The sequence below is a fragment of the Doryrhamphus excisus genome, chromosome 14 (genome assembly GCF_030265055.1).
Source record: "Doryrhamphus excisus isolate RoL2022-K1 chromosome 14, RoL_Dexc_1.0, whole genome shotgun sequence".
Taxonomy (NCBI): Eukaryota; Metazoa; Chordata; class Actinopteri; order Syngnathiformes; family Syngnathidae; genus Doryrhamphus; species Doryrhamphus excisus.
Window position 1 is genome coordinate 443,028 of NC_080479.1, and position 21,187 is coordinate 464,214.

Below are 21,187 nucleotides of genomic sequence, written 5' to 3' on the forward strand. Positions count from 1 at the left end.
TCAGCTCAGGAGTAAAGTTAAGGAGGAAGGAGGTCAGCTGAGGAGGAAGGTCAGCTAAGGAGGAAAGTTGAGGAGGTAGGAGGTCAGGTAAGGAGGAAGGAGGTCAGCTGAGGAGGAAGGAAATCAGATGAGGAAGGAGGTCAAATGAGGGAAGTTGAGGAGGAAGGAGGTCAGCCAAGGAGGAATGTCGAGGAGGAAGGTCAGATAAGGAGGAAGGAGATCAGCTAAGGAGTAAAGATGTGAGGTCATTGAGCGTGTTGATAAGGTATGTCTGTATGCACACTAGATGACACCCACCTCACCGCCTCCATGGCTCCACCAAAAGGCTCCTATTTTGCCAGAGGAGCACCAGCTCCAAGCATCCTTCTCCCTTGCCTCCAACCAGACAAAGCAAACATTCGTCTTCAATCTGTCGCTACTGTCAGGTTTCCGTAGACCATCACGGCCCGTCTGCTCCTCCTGGTTCTCCTCCAGCTCGGCTTAGATGCCACCGTGACTCAGCGGCCGCTGACTTCCTGTTTAAATCCATCTTTATCTTCCCTCCCCCCCCGCAGACAAGTTCTGGTACTGCCGGCTGTCTCCCAACCACAAAGTCCTGCACTACGGAGACCTGGAGGAGAGCCCCCAGGGGGAGGTGCCCCACGACTCCCTGCAGGACAAACGTAGGTGGAGCCTAAGATGGCTGCTTCTTCTTTCATTCATTTCAAATCTATGGTCTTTTAATGTTCGTTTGAAACCAATTAGATTCTCATTTCAATTCTAATTAGCCTTCTGAATGTTTACATGGCAGAGGAAGCTAGCATAGTTAGCATCATTCTAAACTCTGCCCATGAAACATCAACATAGGACTTTTAGTGTGAAGGGGCTTTTATTTTGGAAGGCAACTTTACTACAGCAGAAGTACACTCGTCCTTCATTCCTGGCGGTTAACGGCTTCCAGACCCGACCCCGATATAGGATGGAATGTTCATGAATATAATATAAAAAATAACTAGCTATGACTTTCTAAATGTTTTTTTAACATTATTGAAGTCCTGTAGACATGAAATAACACCCCTATAGTCAATTACACGTCTATTATTATGCGTTGTTTACACCGCTTGCACTAGTATGTGACAGGGCCTCTAGATGTGAGTGAACCAGTTAGCCTCAAATGTTCTCCTTACCAAAGGGGTGGGCAAACTACGGCCCGGGGGCCACATCCGGCCCGCCAAGTGTTTGAATACGGCCCGCCCAATCTTTCAAAAGTATTTCATTTAAACTCAACATACAACCTGGCATCATGGCCTGAGCCAACCTTTTGATGGTTGTATCAATTTCGTTGTTTGACATGGTCTGTTGTTTACAAAGTGCTCCTGAAAAAAGGGACACAAGCACATAATAATTATAATAATTATAATAATAATAATTATATTATTATTATAACTATTATGATTATTATATTTATTATATTAATGCTAATTATTATATTAATTATATATAATATTGTTATATTTGCATATTTTACATAATAATAATATAATTATTATTTTTATTTTATTTTAATTATTATAATATTTTATTATTTTTAAAATATTTAAATATAAATATAAAATAATAAATAATAATAGCAGATTGCATGACAATTTTACAGATACAATAATACCAGGTGGACTGTTACGTGTAAAATATATAGTCTGCCCCCCCGGAAATTTTGTTATATCAATGCGGCCCGCGAGTCAAAAAGTTTGCCCACCCCTGCCTTACCACTTCCACACGGAATGGGAGGAGAACCTTTTTTTCATGCTGTTTTTTCATGTCTGGTGTCTACGTGGATGCAGGGCAGGGTAGTGTATTAAGGGCTCATAAATGCTACCTAGTGGCCAGAATGCTACATATCGCTGGTATTTGTTTTGCCTAGCAGACCACAGTCCACCACCAAACAGCCGCCATTCATTCTGATGACTGTAACAACCGTGTGTATAAGTACCAAAGTGTAGAAGTACCAAATGGGACGGTGTGTGATAGAAGGTAAAATACTGACCTGCTTTCCTCCCCAGTGCCGGTGGCGGACATCAAGGCTGTCATCACGGGCAAAGACTGTCCTCACATGAAGGAGAAGGGCGCCCTCAAGCAGAACAAGGTGCGTCAGTGCATGACATTATCTACCGTCGTCCCTCCTTTATCACCGTCGGCTGCCTCCAGACCCGACCGCGATGGGTGAATTCCCGTAAAGTAGGAAACACGATTCGAGCCCAGTAGACAGGAAATAACACCCCTGTAGTCACTTACATCACACTGCGCCGGCTGTGGGATCACTGCAGGGACATAACATGGTCGCCGCCAGCATGGCAAGCCACTGCGCTAACGAGTTAGCCACCCTAATTCACTTATTCTACTGTGAACTTAAAGTGTTTCAGATGGACTGGGGAAGAAAGACAAAGAAGATAAACTTACCACTTCCACATGGAATGAGAGGAGATAACATTAACAGTAACAAGAGTAACATTACTGATGCCTAGTGATGCCTAGTAACTTCCATCCATTTTCTATTCCGCTTATCCTCCCTTATCGGGCCGCTGGGGTATGCTGGAGCCTATCCCAGCTGTCTTTGGGCAACAGGCCCATATAACTTGACTCACATAGAGTAACTTTGAATATTTTTGGACTAATACTAGGCCATAGTCAACCATGACTGATGTTCCTGATGTTCTCTGATTGAGTCGCTAACGTTCAGCAGGATAAGACAAGTCCTAACATGTTCTTCCACCCATCATGTCTTCTCCAGGAGGTGCTGGAGCTGGCCTTCTCCATCCTCTACGAGTCGGATGAATATTTAAACTTTATCGCTCCGGACAAGCATGAGGTAAGACGTGTAACATCTTATTTAGCGCCGCACCAATCTGGCTCCATTACAGTCTCTTAGTACAAATTTCAATAAGTAATGTTCTAATCTGGTCCTGATCATGGATCCACGATGATGCCATTGAAGATGCGAGCGAGTGGCTAATCGAGTTTTATGTGCGTAGTACTGCGTGTGGACGGACGGTCTGAACGCCCTGCTGGGCAAGGAGATGACCAGCAACGACACCAAATCCGACATGGACACACTGCTCTCCATGGAGATGAAGCTCCGCCTCTTGGACCTGGAGAACATCCAGATCCCGGAGGCCCCGCCCCCCATTCCCAAAGAGCCTAGTAACTATGACTTTGTTTACGATTGTAACTAGGCCCCGCCCCCTCCAAATCACTTGTGCTGTTCTCACTGGACCCCCCCACCACCACCCCCCACACCCCCACAACTGGAGCGAAACTGTCCAAGATGGTTTGATGAACTGTGATGCCACCAAACAATACAAGAGCTGGTTACCATGGCGACGACTAACCAGCACGCGATTCCTTCTTCCTCGTTCGCTTTCTTATGATTTGTCCTCAGGGCTTTCAGTGGAGGGAGGGGATGGGGGCGGCCATCTTTGTTCGGTCCTCACTGCTATTGCTATTTCCTGTCACATGACACACAAACACAGATTTTCACAGTATTTGTGGCAGCTAAATGTTACCCGTCACACGGCTGAAGTACTTTTTTCAACGTAAACTCCCCGACACGTGCTTTTTTTCCTGTCCGCTGACGACTGTTACCACTTTTTTGTCGTCCCGCCTTCCTTCCTTCCCTCTTTTTAACTGCTGTACTCGACATTCCTGAGCAATATTTCCTTTCTATCATGTGGCGATTCCTTTCGGATTGTGGAGCTGTTACAATGACGTGTTCTTCTCACGCAAAGGGAAGCTTTCCAATTTGAAAGTTGATGTATTTTAGTAATTTAAAAACAGATCACGGTTATTTCTAGTATCATTTTTTTTATATATCTATATACAGTATTTACACGCTGCCCCCGTCCCCCCCTTTGCCTTCCTATTTAAAACATGTTTTGTCTTTTTTGTTCTCCAAAGCCCCACAAAAACTGCTGTTTACATTAAAGGTTGAAAGACTAAACACGACGCGAGTCTTCTCTTCTTTCGGCAACATGACAGCAAACATGAAGGTACGCCATTTATAGAATAAAAATACTTTTATCTTTGATTTAAAATATCATCTAAATGAATTGCACGGAGGTTAGAGTGAGAAATGTGAATTATACTGTAATTATGTTCCATCACCGCAGGCGTGTCGTCAGGCTAACGTCACACGCTGTCCAGGTCGGAATGTTTGTGCCGCAATTCCCACTCCCGAACCTCTGAAGGCCTCATACCTGGAAACATTTAGTTCCACACACATGGACTTTAGTGTGTTGTTGTTGGCGTGTGTGTGTGTGTGTGTGTGTGCGGCGCCACTCACAGCCTTGTGTATCTGCCCCAGTCGTCTGTGCTCAGAGATGGCCTGGTGACGTCCAGGGCGGCGTGCAGGTGAGCGTGACACAGCAGGAAGCTCGTCCGTCCGGAGACCGACCGGTCCCGTGCTCGCACCCCCTGCGCACGTCGTGTCAGTGAATGCGTCACGTGGAGTGGAAAGAGTCATGGATGACTACACGGGCTTACCTCGGATCGGCGGTGGTTGATCTTGATGTGACGGACGTCCTCTTGGAGGCGCTGCAGACGCTCGTCGCTCAGCTCCTCCAAGCCGCCACGGAGGGAGGACATGACGAGGGGGGGCAGCGTGGGAGCGAGAGCGTGTGCAGGGCGGTCATAGGTCAGGGAGGCGGGTTGAGCAAGGCGCTGCCAGAGAAGGAAACTGATTTAGCATTACCACTCAAACGTTTAGTTTTTTAGCTTAGCATCCTGCAGGTGTGTCATGTCCACACATGCAGAAGTCGTCCTACTCACCCCGTCTGCCGCCGCCGCCGGTGGTGGATTCCCACACTCCGAGTCAAAGGAGCTTCCAAAGTAGAGCCTCCACAGACCGCTGCCATGATGTTGGTGCTGCTTGGAAGGTTCTGGACTCTCTCTTCCGGCGTCCCCCTCGTCCGCCGGCTCCTCGGAGCTGCTGCTGTGGTTGGGGAACAGCATGGAGGACAGGCTCAGGTCGCACGGCAGCCCGTCCTGAGATGGACACCAGAGGAGGAATGTGTTAGACCGGATCTGACAGCATTACCTCCACCAAGGCAATGTTTGTCCAGTATAATCATTACATAACGATTAGCATCCAAAGTCACTCTTGTACTTATTACATAATGATAATAATTAACATGCAAAAGAGCGAATCAGGAGGGGGGGGGCTTCATGTCAGCTGATGGAGATCATATGAAATCTACAAAGTGACATTTCTGATGTAGGTAACACATCGATATGTCCATTCATACAATGTATTAGCATAGTAGTCACATTTTTAAAAAAATCATTGTCAAGGTGTGTGGGCTGTTACGTTGTCTTACGTGCGTTGCGGCGTCCGCATCCAGGCTGCTGTTTAGCGCCTCCAGCTGGCCGTTGTACAGCAGCGCCTTCAGGTCGGCTCCGGTGAAGCCTTCCGTGCGGGCAGCCAGCGCCTCCAGGTCCACGTCGGCAGCCATGGGGACTCCAGCGCTCAGAACCTTCAGGATGGCCAGCCGGTCCTCCTGGGGGTCGACAGCACCATCAAGACGACAACATTGACGGTCCTGCTATGAAACTGATCATACCTGTTGGGGCGGGGGGCAGTACAGCGACTTGTCCAGGCGTCCAGGGCGCAGCAGGGCCGGGTCGATGAGGTCCGGTCGACTGGTGGCAGCGAGGACATAAACGCCTTGAAAAATAAAAGCATGAGCACCCATGTGACCCGACATACAAAAGGTACACATGGAACACCTTTTAATCCCTCGGCGCCGTCCAGTTGGGTCAGCAGCTGATTGACGACGCGGTCCGTCACGCCCGTGCTGTCGTGACCCCTCCTGGGCGCCAGAGAGTCAAACTCGTCAAAGAAGAGGACGCAAGGTTTGGCGGCCTGAGCCCTGCGTGACAACATAAACACAAACGATGTGGGCACGCAGGGAGACCACCACAATGTATCCCCCAATTGGGGAATCCAACTTGGATATCATTTAGTGTCATTGCTCTACAACCCTAGTGTGGATACGCGACATAGACTGCACGCTAACCACTAGTCCACCGTGCAACATGCCAATTTATTGCAGCGGCATAATGATCAAGTTGGACAAATCCTACTTTTTGCTGATTGACGGGTGCTGATTCCAGACTCCGCTCTGTGGTTAATTTGTGAGACAGCGCCCTCTTGGGGACCCATAGCTATTAGCACTCGGCGCCATCAAAGCAGTTAAGATTTACAATTTTAAAAAACTATGTCAAACCGCAAAGAGGCGGGGATCAACTTCACTCCAATCTCACCTCTGGAAGACATCTCGGACCCCTTGCTCACTTGCTCCGATGTACTTGCTCAGAAGTTCTGGTCCCTGACGGAGACCAAGACGTATTGCTTCATTCCGGTCTGAGGCTCTGCAGACCCACAGCCAAGCTCACCTTAATGGCGATGAAGTTCATGCCGCTGTCTTTGGCCACGGCTCGGGCCAGCAGGGTCTTCCCCGTGCCCGGAGCGCCGTAGAGCAGGATTCCCGAGCGATGGCGGATGGGAAGGTTGGCAAAAAGGATGGGATACTGCAGCAAAAAAAAAATCAACGAGTGAGCGACTATGACCTCCTCCGAGGATGTGCATGTACTCAACCTTGGCAGGGAGCAGAATGGTGTCCATGAGCTGCTGTCGCACCTCCGTCAGCCCCCCCACCCCCTCCAGCCCGCCTCCACTCGGCGTATGGAGGTCCACCCCCCAAAGGGAAGGAGGGGTGAACCCCGTAAGAGCCTGCTCAAAGTCCTGCTGAGATACACACACACCTGGAAAAACACCCGAGTCAACTACTGCTTCATGACAACATTTATGATGTTGGTTACCGTGGTGATGGCGTCCCCCTCGAGCAGCGTTGGCATGGATGGCTCTCTCCAGCAGCACCACCAGATCCTGGGGCACGTAACCCTCCGTCTGCTTGGCAACGGCCTCCAGGTCGAAGGCGGCAGAGCTCTGGGGACACTTTGTTTGGATCAGACAACGCAAGATGTCTGCTCTCTGAGCCTGCACACACACACGCGTGGAGGTGCGGCATTGAACCCGTGGTCTTCTTACGTGTGTCCAGGTGAGGGGTGTATTTGTGTGTGTGTGATTGTGTAGATAGTAGGGGTGTCAGACCGTCTCAAGGTTAAAATACGATAAGGTTTCTGGTTGAGGAAACCTGCCTTGAGGGCAACAAGCCCGGGATGATAATAAAAACATCCATCACACAAAAAATGAAACTTTTTTTTCAGCTAGACAGTGCCTGTGTCGGAAACCGCATACTATTCACACTCCATACTGCGTTTACACTACTGCGTACTACATAACCCACAATGCATTGCGCTGCTACCCGAGCCGAAATCGACAGGCTGAAGCTAATTTCACTTTAGCTCTAAACTCTTTAAATACATCACTTTATTGAGATTTTTTAAAATCAGGCGAGAAAGCGGCCGTTTAGATCCCGAGTGTGCCATTTATTTGTCCAAATACCAACTGTTTACAATTTCGTTACGACGAATTCGGCAAAAAATTAAGCTAGCCGAAGTGAGCAAAGCACTCTCGGTTATTTTTACTTTTCTCACACTTGTCCAAATACCAACTGTTTACAATTTCGTTACGACGAATTCGGCGAAATTTAAGCTAGCCGAAGTGAGCAACGCACTTTCGGTTATTTTTACTTTTCTCACACTTGTCCAAATACCAACTGTTTACAATTTCGTGACGACGAATTCGGCGAAATTTAAGCTAGCTGAAGTGAGCAACGCACTTTCGGTTATTTTTACTTTTCTCATACTTGTCCAAATACCAACCGTTTACAATTTCGTTACGACGAATTCGGCAAAATTTAAGCTAGCCTAAGTGAGCAAAGCACTTTCGGTTATTTTTTCTCATACAAAAAAACCCATAGTGATAAATCACCGCTTTTACTTTGAAAACAAGAAGCCAACCAACTCGTAATATATCCTGTCATATTTCCTGCTGTTTGATCCTGCTGCTCTGTGGTCAGCCAACATTTTTTTTTCACGGTCACGTCATGTTGCATCCTGGGTAATTTGGGTATGAGTAGTAAGCTGATGATACATACTCGGATACCCCAAAATGGCATACTGCATACTCAAAAACAGTTAGTATGAGTAGTAGGTAAGTATGCAGTTTCCAACACAGCCAGTCTGTTTGTCTGGGTGGGTGGAGGCGGGGCCCGCTAGCATACACACAGCGTGGGGCAATGCAAGGTACCAGGATATACATTAAACACTGCCATATTTTTGTTATACTTTTCATGGTACTTGTCTTACAAAGAAGGTTCAAATCCCGTGTATCGTCTTGTCTGGTGATTTGGACAGAAGGAAAGAAACTCGAACCAACCTGGTCAGGCGGTTGCACGTGTGTGAATCCCTGGAAGAAGTGTGCGCCTCGCACACAGGTGAGTGTGTTGTGTAAGGACTGCTGAGTCACGCTGGTGACGATCAAACAGATGAGACTGTTGCTGTCCACCAGCTGGTCCACGATGTCCACCAAGCCTGAAAACACCAAGACTGGCTCCGCCATCTTACACGATATTTAAGATTACGTATGAATGTGTGTGTGTTGTGTACTTTGTGCCACATGCAGGTGAAGCTGCGCCTCGGGCCCGTGCTCGTGCTCCGGCGAGGTGGGCGCCCGGGTCACGTGGTCCAAGTCATCCAGTAGGACCGCGGAGGGCTGCTTCCACTGCGCCTGCGTGAAAACGTCCTGCAGCGTCTGTCGCACCGTCTCCGCCCTTTTTCCTGAGAGAGGAGAAAACACACACGCGTTGTCTTGTCGCATTAAACCCGCCATGCAGCACAAGCGTGTCGTGTCGTGTCGTGTCGTGTCGTGTCGTCTCGCCACCTTGCAACTTCTTGCACTCCAACACCTCCACGTGCGCGTCCAGCTCATCTGCTGCTCTCCTGCAGAGGGCCCTAGAGAGCACGCTCTTTCCACTGCCCTGGGGGAGACAACGCACACCTTGATGAGGTGACATACACTCACAAACATACAGTGGGGTGAAAAGGTTTGGGCACCCCTGGTAATGTTCCTGACGTTCCTTTCTAAGTGACTGCTTGTTGGGATCGGCCATTCCAGGTAAATATAGGTAAAACAGTGATAGATGAGAAGGGAAATGAACTTTATAGGATTTACAGAAAGTCTGCAATCATTATGTAAAGAAAAGTAGCCAGGTGCATAAATGTGGGCACCCTTGTTGTTTTATTGATTTGAATACCTTTAGAACTGATTATTGGATCACTAAATGTGTTTGGTAAGCTCACTGAGCCTTTCTGTAAATCGGACGTTCTACAACAGGGGTCTCAAACTCAATTTACTTGGGGGCCACTGGAGCTAGGGTCTGGGCGAGGCTGGGCCGCATCAGGTTTTAAAAAAAACAAAAAAAAAACGCATTTATTAAAAACAGAAAAATGAATAAACTTTGCTTTGGTTTCGATTTTCTACAATAAAAGCTCTGATAAAACATTCCACTGTTCTCAAATATCTTAATTTTTATTTTTCTGCACAAAATAAGATGAAAAATAAATAAACAAATCAAGAATAAAGAAAATCAATCAATCAGTAATAAATAAATATAATAATAATAATAAAACGGCAAATAATAAAAACTTAAGAAACCACATATAAGCATATAAGCGTTATTAGAGCCCTGTAGACATGACAAAACACGACTATAGTCACATTTATACTCTTCTTATTTACAACATATTGCGCAACTGCAGGGTCTTGAGACACATGCTAACTCGCAAACTAGAGAGCTAGCTACCTAAACGGTGGCCTTCAAGTTATTTCCTTTCAACTTAAATAGCCAAAAACTTACCACTTCCACACGGATAGGGAGGATAACTATTAACAGTTATTTAACCTTTAACATGAACATGAATCAAACGTAATAATTTTTTCTGGGTACATGATACCATACAGTATCCATATCAAACTTGCGCGGGGCCGCACTAACATTAGACTTTCATATCAAGGCGGGGGCCTCAAACTAGTGTCCTGCGGGCCACATTTGGCCCGCGGGCCGCATGTTTGGGACCCCTGTTCTACAAGATGTTAGAATGTCTGCCGAGATCTCTTCGACAGCAACTCCTCCAAACAAATCCAACATGTCTGCCGTGGCACGTAGTGTTGCCACATCCTCCCCCATTCCAAAAAGATGCTAGGTTATTTAGCCAAATTGTCCATAGGTATGAATGTGAGTGTGAATGGTTGTTTGTCTATATGTGCCCTGTGATTGGCTGGCCACCAGTCCAGGGTGTACAAGCCTCTCGCCCCAAGACAGCTGGGATAGGCTCCAGCATACCCTAATGAGGAGAAGCGGCATAGAAAATGGATGGATGGATGGTTTGCAGCTGTAATAGTGATGAAGGTTGGACACTCCATTTATTCTTTTATTTTGAAATATTGTCTAACCGGGGCCCAATTCCGCTCATCGTGAGTACATTGAAAATGCAGCCTTAATCCATGTGATGGGTATCCCACCATCTCACTCACTGGATGATCGCTATCGGAATTCTTAGGCTAATTTTTGATGCAAACCATGGAAAGAGCTCTTGGAATGGAAACGTTGCCACAACCAAGAACCGGTTACCGATGTCTCACCTTGGCGCCGGTGATGAGCAGCGCTCCTCCTCTGAGGCCCCGTCCCGTCACTCCCAGCTCTCGGGACAACGGCGAAGCTAGCAGACTGTGGGAGATGAACTCAAAGCTTCTCCTGCTCGCCTCGTCGACACCGCTGAAGAAGAACCAAAAGCGTTGTTACGGTGATAAACTCTTCTATGGAGACTGGAGACTCACCCTAGTGAAGCTAATGAGGGAAGTTCTTGCTTTGCTGTGTCGGGTTCCGTGTTGGCAGACGATGTGACGGCAGGCTCTCTGACTACCTGAACATGGAGAACAACACGTGAGCGTCAAAGCATCTCAACAGCAGATCCAATTCAACTAACATGTATATGTGTCTTCTGCAAGACGGAAGGCGTGAGCAGAAAGAGCTGGTCCGGCAGGTCAGTCTCTGGTTCCGGGTCTGGTTTCAGGACCGTCACAGTAAACTCTAACTTGGCTGGAAGAAAGAGACGAGAAAGCGCATCCAGGCTTTTTGTCCGCGTGGCGTATTCCTGAGATTATGTAGCCGTGACTCACCGTCGGCGGCGTGTAGGAGGACGGAGCCGGTGCGCGGCGTCAAACATGCCAAGGGTTGGTGACACTGAGTGTGCAGCCAGCTGAGGAAGGCTGCCTGGATCTCCTCCTCTTCCTCCTCCGCCTGTGGAGACATTATCAAAAATAACAAAAGGAAAGAATATGACGGATACGTCGAATGGAACTCAATAGCGTAGACGTTTGAGGAACACGAATCTTAATAAAGCACATGTTGAGTCATGCACATGCATTGACAAATGAAGGAAGAAAAATATGAGCAAAAGTGGTGATGAAAATTCCTGAAAATAGAACTGCATGAATTCGTTGTCCTGTCATGCGCCACTGTGCCACCAGAGGGCAGTAGAGTGGACAAACACCATAACAATGCTGTATAATCCATACAGTCAGTTAGAATGAACTTCAGTCAGTCATTTTTTAAAAGACCCCATCAGTAGCGGCCATTTTGGACGATTTGGACTGATTTTTCAAGGCACACAGAATATTGTGTTCTATGGCAATATGCAAATGGAACCTACCAAAAGAAAGATTTATTTATTGTTTATTTTCTTTATTTTATTAAATTCATTCATTCATTCATTTTCTACCGCTTTTCCTCACAAGGGTCGCGGGGGGTGCTGGAGCCTACCCCAGCTGTCTTTGGGCGTAAGGCGGGGTACACCCTAGACTGGTCGCCAGCCAATCACAGAGCACATATAGACAAACAACCATTCACACTCACATTCATACCTATGGACAATTTGGAGTCAAAGCTAATTAACCTAGCATGTTTTTGGAATGTGGGAGGAAACCGGAGTACCCGGAGAAAACCCACGCATGCACGGGGAGAACATGCAAACTCCACACAGAGATGCCCGAGGGTGGGATTGAACCCTGGTCTCCTAGCTGTGAGGTCTGCGCGCTAACCCCTAGACCACCATGCCGCCTATTTTATTAATTATTAATTAATTAATTTTATAATTATTTATTGTTATTTATTCTAAATTATTTAAATTATTTGTACAAATTACTGTTTACGCTGTACATTGTTCGTATTTGATGTCATGTATTTATTCTCCACATTATTATTTATTATTTGTTATTCATTATTACACGGGAGCCACGCAACGTCATTTCGTTGGTAATTTCACAATTTCATTTGTGCAATGACAATAAAGAAAGTCTATGTCTCTATGTCTATTTGACTCTTGTCTTTGCCTGTTCTTTAGTAACAGACAGTGGAACACAGGCAGGTTTCAGTAAAATATAAGCTCCTGACTAAAAAAGGGAGAAAAACAACTTTTTGTGAAAAGATTTTGCTGTTTTTTTTGGCTTTTGTAATAGCCTGAAATATTTCATGAACTATACCACGACACAAAGAACACAAAAAAGCCTTGTTTCACATCAAATAACAATTTATATACCAATATAACACCATGAACTATTTATACTTTTCACATTTGGAACTAAACTATGTGTGTGTGTCCATGCAATACGTTACACTCCTCCATGCTCTTCCACTTCCTCTTTTTACAAGATCCAAGCGCCTCATAAATGTCCTGGGGGCGTTTTATGGCTTAAAACTGCTCTAAAAAGGTCCCCCTTTTTGTTTTGAGTTTGTTTGAATTAATGTTGACGTTTTGTTTAAAATAAATAAATTAAAAATAAATATTTGAGGACTGAAATTGGATTGAATTAATGTTGATGTTTTGTTTTAAAAAAAATGTTAAAAAAATAAGGTTAAAAAAATGCTCTTAAGGTGACATCTTTTAGTGTGCGGCTGCCTTATTTGCAACGTCGATATTCAGCCTAAATATATCAGGATATGAGTTTTGGCCCATATCGCCCAGCCCAGGGGTGGGCAAACTACGGTCCGGGGGCCACATCCGGCCCGCCAAGTGTTTGAATACGGCCCGCCCAATCTTTCAAAAGTATTTCATTTAAACTCAACATACAAGCTGGCATCATGGCCTGAGCCAACCTTTTGATGGTTGTATCAATTTCGTTGTTTGACATGGTCTGTTGTTTACAAAGTGCTCCTGAAAAAAGGGACACATAATAGCACATAATAATAATAAAAATGTAAATAATAATTTTTATATTATTATTATTATAACTATTATGATTATTATATTTATTATATTAATGCTAATTATTATATTAATTATATATAATAATATTGTTATATTTGCATATTTTACATAATAATAATATAATAATTATTATAATTATTTATTTTTTTTATTATTATTTATTATTTATTTATATTATTTAATTTTATTTTAATTATTGTAATATTTTATTATTTTTAAAATATTTAAATATAAATATAAAATAATAAATAATAATAGCAGATTGCATGACAATTTTACAGATACAATAATACCAGGTGGACTGTTACGTGTAAAATATATAGTCTGCCCCCCCCCCCCAGGAAATTTTGTTATATCAATGCGGCCCGCGAGTCAAAAAGTTTGCCCACCCCTGGCCCAGCCCTACAATAAAAAAAAAAAAACAACTTGATGATTTTGGTGCCGCAATAAATTGTTTGTTGGCGCTAGGGGTGTACACACAGAGCGCTGCTAGTGAGTGCGGTGAGACGGAACTAGCAAAGAGTATTCAAAGTGACACTGATTCCAAATCAGAAATATCGATGGCATTTCAGTGCAATTTTTGCCAAAATAACCATCCCACCTTGTAGTGACCAACAGTTGTTCACTGAGACACATCCGAGTCTTGGAACTCACCAGTGGATTTACAGGCTGGAGGCGAATGGCGGACGCTACCTTCACTGTCGATCTCACGGGTTTGATTCTTACAGTGGAGTGCGGCGAGATGTTCATCCTTGTGGTCATCGGCGGTGGAATCTGGCGCAGACAAACAGGAAACTAAGCATGATGATGACTTTCATGGGAAAAGCGCGGACGTCTCACCCAGACTCTGCCGCAGTGGAGCGTTCCCTCGCTGGGCCTCCTTTGCGCCTCTGCCAGCTCATCAACGTCATGGCAGATCAAACGAACCGCCGTCACTTCCTCTGATGTCACATCCTTGTCTCTGTCTGCTCCGTCCTTCTTCTCCGCGGCCAGCTTGGCTCGGTCCTTGGCCTCTTTGGGGGACGGGACTGTGGAGAGCAGACCGTACGTCACAGCAGGCGGACCTCCGCCGATGCCTGAATCTGATCTCCAAGGAAAGACGTGAAGCACGCCTGGCGCCATGTGACTCATGGCGCTGGGGGACAGAGGAGCCGCGCCGCATACTCTGTAGAGGGAGTCCTCGAGAAGGGCGGGGACATCCGGGACAGAAGGGATCTCCTTGATTGGGTCACATGTGCCCGTTGTCATGAAGCCAAACAGACTTTTAATGTCAGCGATGCCACCCCACTGCAGACCTTGAGGCACAGAAGAGGACATGGTTTGGGGCGGGGGGTCTGACAGGCAGTTTGGAGGCTGAGAGGGACCCTCGGGGCGGCCGGCGTGGTTCTTTGGGGACACGATGAGCTCTGTGAAGGGCTCCAGGCGACCATAAGGCACAGACGGCGACAACAGCGCTGTAGAACGTCAGTAATGAATTAGCACCCACGTTTGAAGGTTCAATCTTCAAGAATGGTGGTTACAAACATCACACCTATCTGGATGAAGATGACCGTGTGGTTGTCCACCCACACGGGAAAAACAGCATCTTGGAATACGACTCTAATCTGATCCAAAAGCTGCTGCTCCAGCATGCCGCTGTGGAGCTCCTGCAGGAGTCGGACACAGAAAAAGAATCATCATCAATCATCATAGCCATGACTTCAGTATGTCAATGTATGACATACCAAGATCTCCCAGTCATCAGACGACAGAGGCTCCACGAAGACACGATGCACAGACGAGACCTGCTGACAAGGTCTCAAGAAGCCCTGAAGGACACAAAACACTGCCTGTTGAGTCTGGAGACTATCTGACAGGGCATCCAAAAGACTTACTTCCTCTCCATCCCGCAGGCCCAGCTTCTCACCCAGATGCCTGCACATCTCCACACGGTGGCTATCAAAGCTGGAGGACGAGCTTCGGTTGAGAGTCCAGCTGAGGAACACTGAAGGTCCATGACTGCGGGACAACTCCAAGGCTTGATTCTATGAAAACAGTAGCATCGTGTTACTTTTACGCTAAAGTGGAACCTTAAACACTCTCAAACATTAAAACAGTCAACTGCGTTATAACATATATAACGCTTAAAGCAGGGGAAATGTTATGCTAACTTCAACTACTGTCAGCCGTGTAGCCACGACGGCTAGCCCTAGCCATCTTACCTCGTTCAGTGACAGGTGGGAAATTAACTTCGATGAAAGATGAAGGAAGCAGTTTTTCGTGTTGCTGAGCACAACCGTAACGGGTTGAATACCGTGACTGCTAAACATATCTCACTCACGTTGGATTTGTACACGTTGATGTTTCCGCTACATGTCCAAAATACTCGTAATCAATCGATGCGCTCTGGTAGCGATTTTGCTACACGGATGTGCAAGTCGTTAGTTTTTCAAAATAAGAACATAAATGTTTTAGGCTTCAATGAATGCGCCGTTGTCCAGACAGAGCTGGCCTTTATTTTGAAGTGTAAACAGCAAGAAAGTAGTTTCAAGAAACATGGCGGCAAAAGTAAACATTTTCAAAATAAAAAGATAAATGCTTATGCTTCAATGAATGCACCGTTGTCCCGATAGGACTGGCCTTTATTTTGAAGTGTAAACAGCAAGGAAGTAGTTACAAGAAACATGGCGTCAAAAGTAAACAGTTGTTTGGCTGCTCCTACAAAGCAGGATTCCTCATTGTGTGAATGCACATGGAGAACATGTCTTAAATTAATTTCTTACTAAATTATGTGTATTGTGTAAAATAAATGATTAATGTAAAATATACTTGATATCAAATGTTTAGGATTGAAATCGATTTATTCAACGATTCAATGAGCAGCTACGAAAATATATATCATTCAATAATATATTTTCAAATACAAAAACAACGACCCATCTCAATAGACAAGGGGAAATTTATATCTTTTTACAATCAAACACAACATTAACAAATTGAAATGATTTTCACTGTGAATTTAGATTTTTTACAAAATTTTTTGATTTTTAGATATTTTATTACAGGCATACAAAGCAAAGCCATTCTATTATTCTTCACATTTATTGTTCTATTGTGGGTTGTGTATAGTTTGGACCATTTTGTGTAACCATGGCGACATAACGGGTCACTTGATGAGGAACCCCTTTGAGTCCATACTGTGTAGAACCTCCACACGTTACATCACTGGATAGGTCCACTGCGGGCCGTAAGCCACGCCAAGCTAAAGCTCAACTCTGATCTCATTTCCTGTCCGCCCCACACTCAGCTCCCTTAGCATGGGGTGGTATTCCCTGCCTGAGGGCTCTAAACTGATTAACCGCCATAAATGTTAATTGATCCACTTCAGAAATGATTCTGTTCAAAATACAGCATTCTGCATGATGTTAGAAAAATATTTTTATTTACACATTTTTCAGTGGAACACAAAGAGCCGTGGATGATATGTATAATAAAAGATTTGAGGGGGTGGAAGTCATCTGCGGTCTGACTTATCCTGAAATACACGCTGTTCAAACGCTTCAACCCTCTGGGAAATTCGGGAGAGAGAAAAGTTGAGCTTTAATGTCAAGTTTGCCGATCACGTTGTCAACGTCAAGAATGAGCGTGACGTTACCGTGGCGCTGGGCAGGCAGGTCCCAAAAGCCTCCAGCACGATGTTCAACTCTTTGACTGACTTTTCGTAGTCGTCAAAGGACAGCTTCTCGTCGTTGTCGTGGTCCTGTCGAAGGAAACGTCATTTATAGCATCATCGATGGTTCATCGATCCATGTCGTATCCCCGCCCACCACATCTCACCATCCTCTTGAGTGTGATCTCCACCAGGTCTTTGATCCCATCGAACGGGTCCTCCTCCCCGTGGAGGCGCAGGCAGTTCCTCGTCATCAGCAGCATCTCCTCCCTGGAGATGTGCTCGTCGCCGCTCAGGTCGTACACCTGAAAGCAGTCTGCCACACACGGCGCAACAAAAAAAGCGGCGTCAGCGGGAGGGGTGATGGCTGCAAGATTTAGCTTTTAGCTAACTCACATTTCATTTTCTCATCCAAGGAGCCACGAAGGAACACGCACAGGCCCTCCACCCACTCTTTGACGCTGACAAAGCCGTCGTTGTCTTTGTCAAACTTCCTGAAGACTGGAAAACACAGCGGGCAGGTTATCACCGCAATAATGGGGCAAAATATCATTTTTGTGGGAGAAAATGGCTTTTTACACTGAAATATTGTTTTTCGGAAATAACGTGTGGAAAGCAGTCCATTTGTGTCCATTTGCATAATGGAAAAGTGAGTAAAAACACATAAAAAGGGCAAAAAATGTTTAGAACTACAAGCAACATGGCCGCCTGTGGGTGCTTTTGAGAAGGCGTGAGGCCCACAGCGGCACCCGTTGCTCGCTGTGAGAGGAGAGCGGCACATGCCCACATTATTTTGACATGTTTATGTCTTTGCTTCGTTGATGTTTTTTCCATCAAGCGATAGCATTTTGCACTTTATTCAGCGGTCCTTGAACACACCGCACGCAAAAGTTAAAAAGCTATACATTGATCCGTCATCGATGGCGGTTAATTGGTTCCAGCGCTGACCGTAGGATCCCTTATTCATAAATGTTATATATTTTCATAATTAGGGCAAAAAAAAACATGTTACCTAAATATGGATTTTAACATTATTAGAGCCCTGTAGACATGAAATAACACCCCTAAAGTCACTTTTACACTCCCATTAGCCAACATAGTGCTGGTGTGTTGCAATAAATGTGTCCCAGCTGGTCCGTGTTTGTCTCACTAGGAAATTACTGACACCTAGTGGCCAATGTAGAATACTACATTCACAATTTGAATGCAGCTTCTTAATGGCTTATACAGTCGTCCCTCGGTTACCCCAGTTAATTGCTTCCAGACTCGATCGCGATAAGTTCATTTCCATGAAGTAGGATTCAATATTAATAAATGACATTGTCATATTTAGTTTATGACATTCTGAATATGTTTTTTTTACATTTATTATATATATGAAATAACACCCCTACAAGCCTATTACTCAATATAGTAAACATAAGACAATAAGACAACTCAAGCGACAGCTGCCATGTCACAAGACGCTGGCTAGCCTCCGCTTTATTTACTCTAAACTTAAGCCAACCACCCAAAAAAAAAACATACCACTTCCACACAGAATGGGAGGAGAGCTTTTTTCACTGTGTTATGTCTCCATGTGGAGCTTAATGGAAGGTAATGTCTCATCACTAGCATTACTGATGCCGAGTGACCACATGAATACATAGGACTTGTCTTTCAGTATTTTTTGACAAATTATTTACTAATAAGTGTTAAAAAAAAAAACACAATATGGCGAGACCGCAAAATTCAAACCGCAATGTGTCGAGGGACGACTGTACATGTACATAATGTTCTCTAACGCTGACAAATCTTAAAAGATCCACTAAAAAGAAGACAAATGACTTCTATACCTTTCATCAATCCCGTGGGGGGGGGGGGCGGTGTCACGGGACGAGGCGAAACACGAGATTGGGTCTACGAGAATGAGAGGAAACGAGATTTTAACTTTTTTAACTTATGCTAGCAGCCCCGCCTCCACCCAGCGAGACAAAGACTGTATGACTGACAAAAGGGCTCACGCCGTTCGTGCCGCTGTTCTATGGAACAAACGCAACCACCAAGGCGCTAAAATCAATACAGAGTGAACCCTCTTCCTGCGTGTTTACCCGTGGGTTTGACTGGGAATAAATGTTTGATGGTGGTCAGAGAGGCCGTAGGCGCAAACCGGCGGCCATGTTTCCATTAAACCACTCCAGGGCAGCTGTGCCCCCGGATGTACATAACCACCGCCAGTGTGTGACTGAGCAGTGAATGAATAATGGGTTCGCTTTTTGGTGCCTTGAGAAGTGCTTTATAAAAGCTAAGCTAAGCTAAGCTAAGCTAAGCCAGCCCAGGCTTTGTGTCCACAAGATGTTTTTTTCTTAACCGGAAATCTTCTCCAGTTTTTAATCTTGCAAGATCTTGAGGCAGCAATCGCATCTCATTGCATGTGATTGTTAAATATAAGCCCTAAGACCAATCTTTCGTGCTACATCTTCTTATTCTTTGGAGACCAGGTGCGTGTGAGACGTGTTAACAAGCAGAGTTCCACACACAGTCCCATTCTAACGTGTTCTGAGCACTTGCGTAATGTAGCTTTTTTTTTTTTTTTCAAACAAGTTCTGACTTAGGGGCGGCACGGCGGTCTCGTGGTTAGCGCGCAGACCTCACAGCTAGGAGACCAGGGTTCAATTCCACCCTCGGCCATCTCTGTGTGGAGTTTGCATGTTCTCCCCGTGCATGCGTGGGTTTTCTCCGGGTACTCCGGTTTCCTCCCACATTCCAAAAACATGCTAGGTTAATTAGCCACTCCAAATTGTCCATAGGTATGAATGTGAGTGTGAATGGTTGTTTGTCTATATGTGCCCTGTGATTGGCTGGCCACCAGTCTAGGGTGTACCCCGCCTCTCGCCCCAAAGACAGCTGGGATAGGCTCCAGCACGCCCGCGACCCTCGTGAGGAAAAAGCGGTAGAAAATGAATGAATGAAGTTCTGACTTACGTCACAGCACCGGAACCTGCACGCAGACCGAAGACCTGCTGTATGTCAAGTGCGCGTGTGTCAAGTTGGTGTTACCTCGTTCCATGAGGATGTCGTTGGTGAGTCCAAATTCGTTCTTCAGAATGGCCTTGAACTTTCGTTCTTCCAAGTTGTTGTCGCTTTTCCCGGAGCTCGTCGGCTGTCCCAGCAAATTGTAAAACTCCCGAATGAGGCACTCGACCTCTGTTTGATTGACTTGACACGACAGGAGGGGTTAGCACGACCACATGGCCACCGCGTGGCTCACCACACGGCGTAAGGTACTCACAATGGTGCACATGTTTATAGATGGCCTTGGTGAGGTTTTGGATCAACCTCTTGGACATGTTTGGCCGTCTCTACAGGGGACGACCTGGATGGGCCAGACAGGCAGAGGGCAAGCGAGGTTGATGTGGAGTTGCCTTAGCAAGCACCTAGCAAACAAGTGTGAGCACTAAAGAAAAACACGTTATGCGGAATATTCATCTACCTGAGTGTGGCACTTCATCGTTTAGCCTTTACATCCATCATCCATATCCCGATCATCATCTAACAGCTAACAGCCTTGTTACCGTGGCAACAACGGTGGGGAGGGGAAGCTCCCAACAAGCCTGTTAGTCTCTCCTCAGTCAGTTGTTTTTATTTTATTACAATTAATACTTAATGAATACAGTAAATGTGCTAATGCTAGCACGCTTTCACGGGCCAGCTATTATGTCGTAGGGAGTAAACAGTAAACAGGAAGTGCGGTCGCGTCTCGTGGTCGTCGTCGTCGTCTCGCACGTGCTGTGCCAACAGGGCTTTGATGACGTCACCACACACGTCTGATGCGCTCTGCCAATGAGCTTTGTCTAACGACCGACTTTTGAAGTTGTCTATCCGTCCGTGTTCCCGCCGTAGACACCTTGTTGCCGGAAGTGACCCCGAGAGCTCACTTCTGCGCATGGGCGTTACTGTCTACAGCAATGGCGTCAAACTAATGCTATGGAGGGCCGAGACACGACAGGTTTTCTTTCCTTCCGGTCACATATTATATTGTTACATTGTGTCATTTAGATATTCACAACTATGTAGATAAAAACCTTTTACCGGCTCCATATTTACGCTGTATCAGGTCACAGTCAAATTAATAGTACTATTAGTTGTATTAGAAGTAACCACACCGCCATCTAGTGGCCTAGCGTGAATGCTACAGTAATGTTTTTTTCCCCTTGTTTTAGATTTTAGTACTGCATGGTGTTTAGTATCTAAAAAGGGAACTTTTAGTTAAATTCATGTATTATTATATTTGCC

The 21,187-nt window shown here is 45.5% G+C and overlaps 3 protein-coding genes and 1 long non-coding RNA gene across 13 annotated transcripts in view; 2 read left to right on the plus strand and 2 right to left on the minus strand.

Annotated features, from left to right (window-relative positions):
- LOC131102365 (engulfment and cell motility protein 1) overlaps positions 1–3,973 on the plus strand; it is a 92,629-nt gene extending 88,656 nt beyond the window's left edge. For all 6 annotated transcript variants that reach the window (XM_058047968.1, XM_058047970.1, XM_058047969.1 and 3 more), the window contains 4 exons: positions 555–662; positions 2,040–2,122; positions 2,768–2,845; positions 3,009–3,973. In XM_058047968.1, the coding sequence (XP_057903951.1) occupies positions 555–662; positions 2,040–2,122; positions 2,768–2,845; positions 3,009–3,209 (470 nt within the window). In that variant the 3' untranslated portion in view covers positions 3,210–3,973. The remainder of the gene's footprint in view (positions 1–554; positions 663–2,039; positions 2,123–2,767; positions 2,846–3,008) is intronic.
- LOC131102363 (peroxisomal ATPase PEX1-like) lies at positions 3,282–15,668 on the minus strand. 4 transcript variants are annotated; one of them, XM_058047966.1, is made up of 25 exons: positions 15,465–15,668; positions 15,138–15,287; positions 14,988–15,071; positions 14,795–14,909; positions 14,104–14,717; positions 13,918–14,037; positions 11,177–11,297; positions 10,984–11,096; positions 10,835–10,920; positions 10,640–10,772; positions 8,879–8,975; positions 8,605–8,775; positions 8,375–8,529; positions 6,853–6,979; positions 6,629–6,795; positions 6,427–6,561; positions 6,295–6,359; positions 5,758–5,900; positions 5,592–5,695; positions 5,349–5,528; positions 4,801–5,016; positions 4,516–4,692; positions 4,316–4,446; positions 4,119–4,229; positions 3,282–3,482 (listed from the first exon to the last, which is right to left on the minus strand). In XM_058047966.1, exons 1-24 carry the CDS (start codon positions 15,570–15,572, stop codon positions 4,151–4,153), a joined length of 3,591 nt encoding a protein of 1,196 aa, XP_057903949.1. In that variant the 5' UTR covers positions 15,573–15,668; the 3' UTR covers positions 3,282–3,482; positions 4,119–4,150. The 4 variants fall into 4 exon arrangements, with proteins under 4 accessions (XP_057903949.1, XP_057903948.1, XP_057903950.1 ...); XM_058047965.1 differs by having other exon boundaries at positions 6,853–7,030; XM_058047967.1 differs by having other exon boundaries at positions 6,853–7,030; positions 15,584–15,663.
- On the plus strand, positions 7,272–8,848 carry LOC131102372 (uncharacterized). Its single transcript, XR_009119427.1, has 3 exons — positions 7,272–8,241; positions 8,353–8,432; positions 8,621–8,848. It is a non-coding gene; the product is annotated as an uncharacterized LOC131102372 (long non-coding RNA).
- Positions 15,669–16,257: 589 nt separating the features above from the next.
- Positions 16,258–21,036, minus strand: LOC131102371 (calaxin-like). Of its 2 annotated transcripts, none has more exons than XM_058047983.1 (7): positions 20,385–21,036; positions 20,184–20,267; positions 19,952–20,110; positions 17,309–17,413; positions 17,080–17,228; positions 16,898–17,002; positions 16,258–16,810 (listed from the first exon to the last, which is right to left on the minus strand). In XM_058047983.1, the coding sequence occupies exons 2-7, from the start codon at positions 20,239–20,241 to the stop codon at positions 16,757–16,759; spliced, it is 630 nt and encodes a 209-aa protein (XP_057903966.1). In that variant the 5' UTR covers positions 20,242–20,267; positions 20,385–21,036; the 3' UTR covers positions 16,258–16,756. The 2 variants fall into 2 exon arrangements, with proteins under 2 accessions (XP_057903966.1, XP_057903967.1); XM_058047984.1 differs by having other exon boundaries at positions 20,184–20,328.
- Between the last annotated feature and the right edge of the window lie 151 nt (positions 21,037–21,187).